Genomic DNA, 1,430 nt, shown 5'->3' with positions numbered 1-1,430 from the left:
GCGCCGCCGCGCTTCCCAAGCGGCGCACTGTAGCAGTGCGCCACCGGGCCGGCCCTAAAATTTATTTTTAAATTTTAGAAATTTAACAAATTTTTCATCCTTTTTTCAGCTCAACCAGAATGTAAGTTCTTTCCAAAGAAAATTTGTTGGCGAGGTGAAGAGGTGCGAAGAGCTGGAACGAATTTTGGGTAAGTTTATTTTCCATTTTAACAACTTAAAGAATTATTTTTATATAAGCAAATATTGTTTATTTTAGAAAAAATAGAAAATGTAGACAAGCAGAAAGGAAAAAAATAAACACAAAAAAGAAATTGTCCATATTCTTACTGTTGAGAGGTAGTCACTGTTATGTAGGTACAGGTTGAGCATTCCTAATCAGAATATCTGAAATGCTGCAAAATCTGAAACTTTTTGAGTACTGACATGATGCCACAAGTGGAATATTACACATCTGATCTCATGTGATGGGTTGCAGTCAAAACTTTGTTTTATGTACAAAATTATTTTTATTTTTTTTGGTGGCTGGCTGGAACAGAGATTGAATCCTGGAACTTGGTCTTATCACCACCATGTTCTAACCAACTGAACTAACTGGCTAGCCCTAAGCACAAAATGATTAAAAATATTGTATAAAGTTACCATCAGGCATGTGTATAAGGTATAAATGAAACATAAACAAATTTTGTCTTTAGATCTGGGTCTCTTCCCTAAGATATCTCATTATGTGTATGTAAATATTCCAAAATCTGAAAAAGTTCAAAATCTGAAACGCTTCTGGTCTCAAGCATTTTGGATAAGGGATATTCAACCTGTATGTGTTATTTTTCCATACTTTTTACTATTTATCTATAAAAGTAAGGATTTACATACACAATGGTCAGATTATTTTGTTATCAGCCTCGTTTCTTACTTAACAGTACTTACTGCAATATCTTTTCATGTCAATAAACATAGATCAACCTATCGTCATTTTTAATAGCTGCGTGGCATTTCATTGTATTAACATTCCATGATTTATTTAACCAATCCCTGGTAGTATATTATAACTTAACATTGTATACATGTTAACATACTATTTAATTTAAAATTATATCAAGTTACAAGGGAGGGAGGAAATGGCAGATAGGTAGTATAATCTCTTTTCTCAGTGCTTCCTTCACTAATGTGTTAGAGCAGTGCTCTCTGATTGCTAACCATTAAATCTCTAAAATCTTTAACATCTTAGCCTGAAATAGTTGTCAAGTCAGACCTTAAAGTTCTGGCTAAAATAGAGGGGAAAATGACAGACAGTTGACTGAAGTACAAAATATGTTTTTAGAAGGATGAACAGAAAAAATGGGGATTCGGGGGAGTATGATTTTGGCATTCTTTTTTTTTTTGGGCAGCTGGCTCGTTTGGTTTGGGGATCCGAACCCATGAACTTGGTATTA

The 1,430-nt window shown here is 34.0% G+C and overlaps 1 protein-coding gene across 1 annotated transcript in view; it reads left to right on the top strand.

Moving 5' to 3' along the window:
- Window positions 1-1,430, top strand: part of ATP6V0A2 (ATPase, H+ transporting, lysosomal V0 subunit a2) — a 44,438-nt gene that overhangs the window by 5,712 nt on the left and 37,296 nt on the right. The window contains exon 2 of the mRNA XM_008591339.1: window positions 110-188. Coding sequence (XP_008589561.1) covers window positions 110-188 — 79 coding nt within the window. The remainder of the gene's footprint in view (window positions 1-109; window positions 189-1,430) is intronic.

This window comes from Galeopterus variegatus, unplaced genomic scaffold (genome assembly GCF_000696425.1).
Source record: "Galeopterus variegatus unplaced genomic scaffold, G_variegatus-3.0.2 Scaffold147, whole genome shotgun sequence".
Classification (NCBI taxonomy): domain Eukaryota; kingdom Metazoa; phylum Chordata; class Mammalia; order Dermoptera; family Cynocephalidae; genus Galeopterus; species Galeopterus variegatus.
Note: the sequence above shows the minus strand (reverse complement) of the source record. Positions and strands in the feature narration are given on the sequence as shown.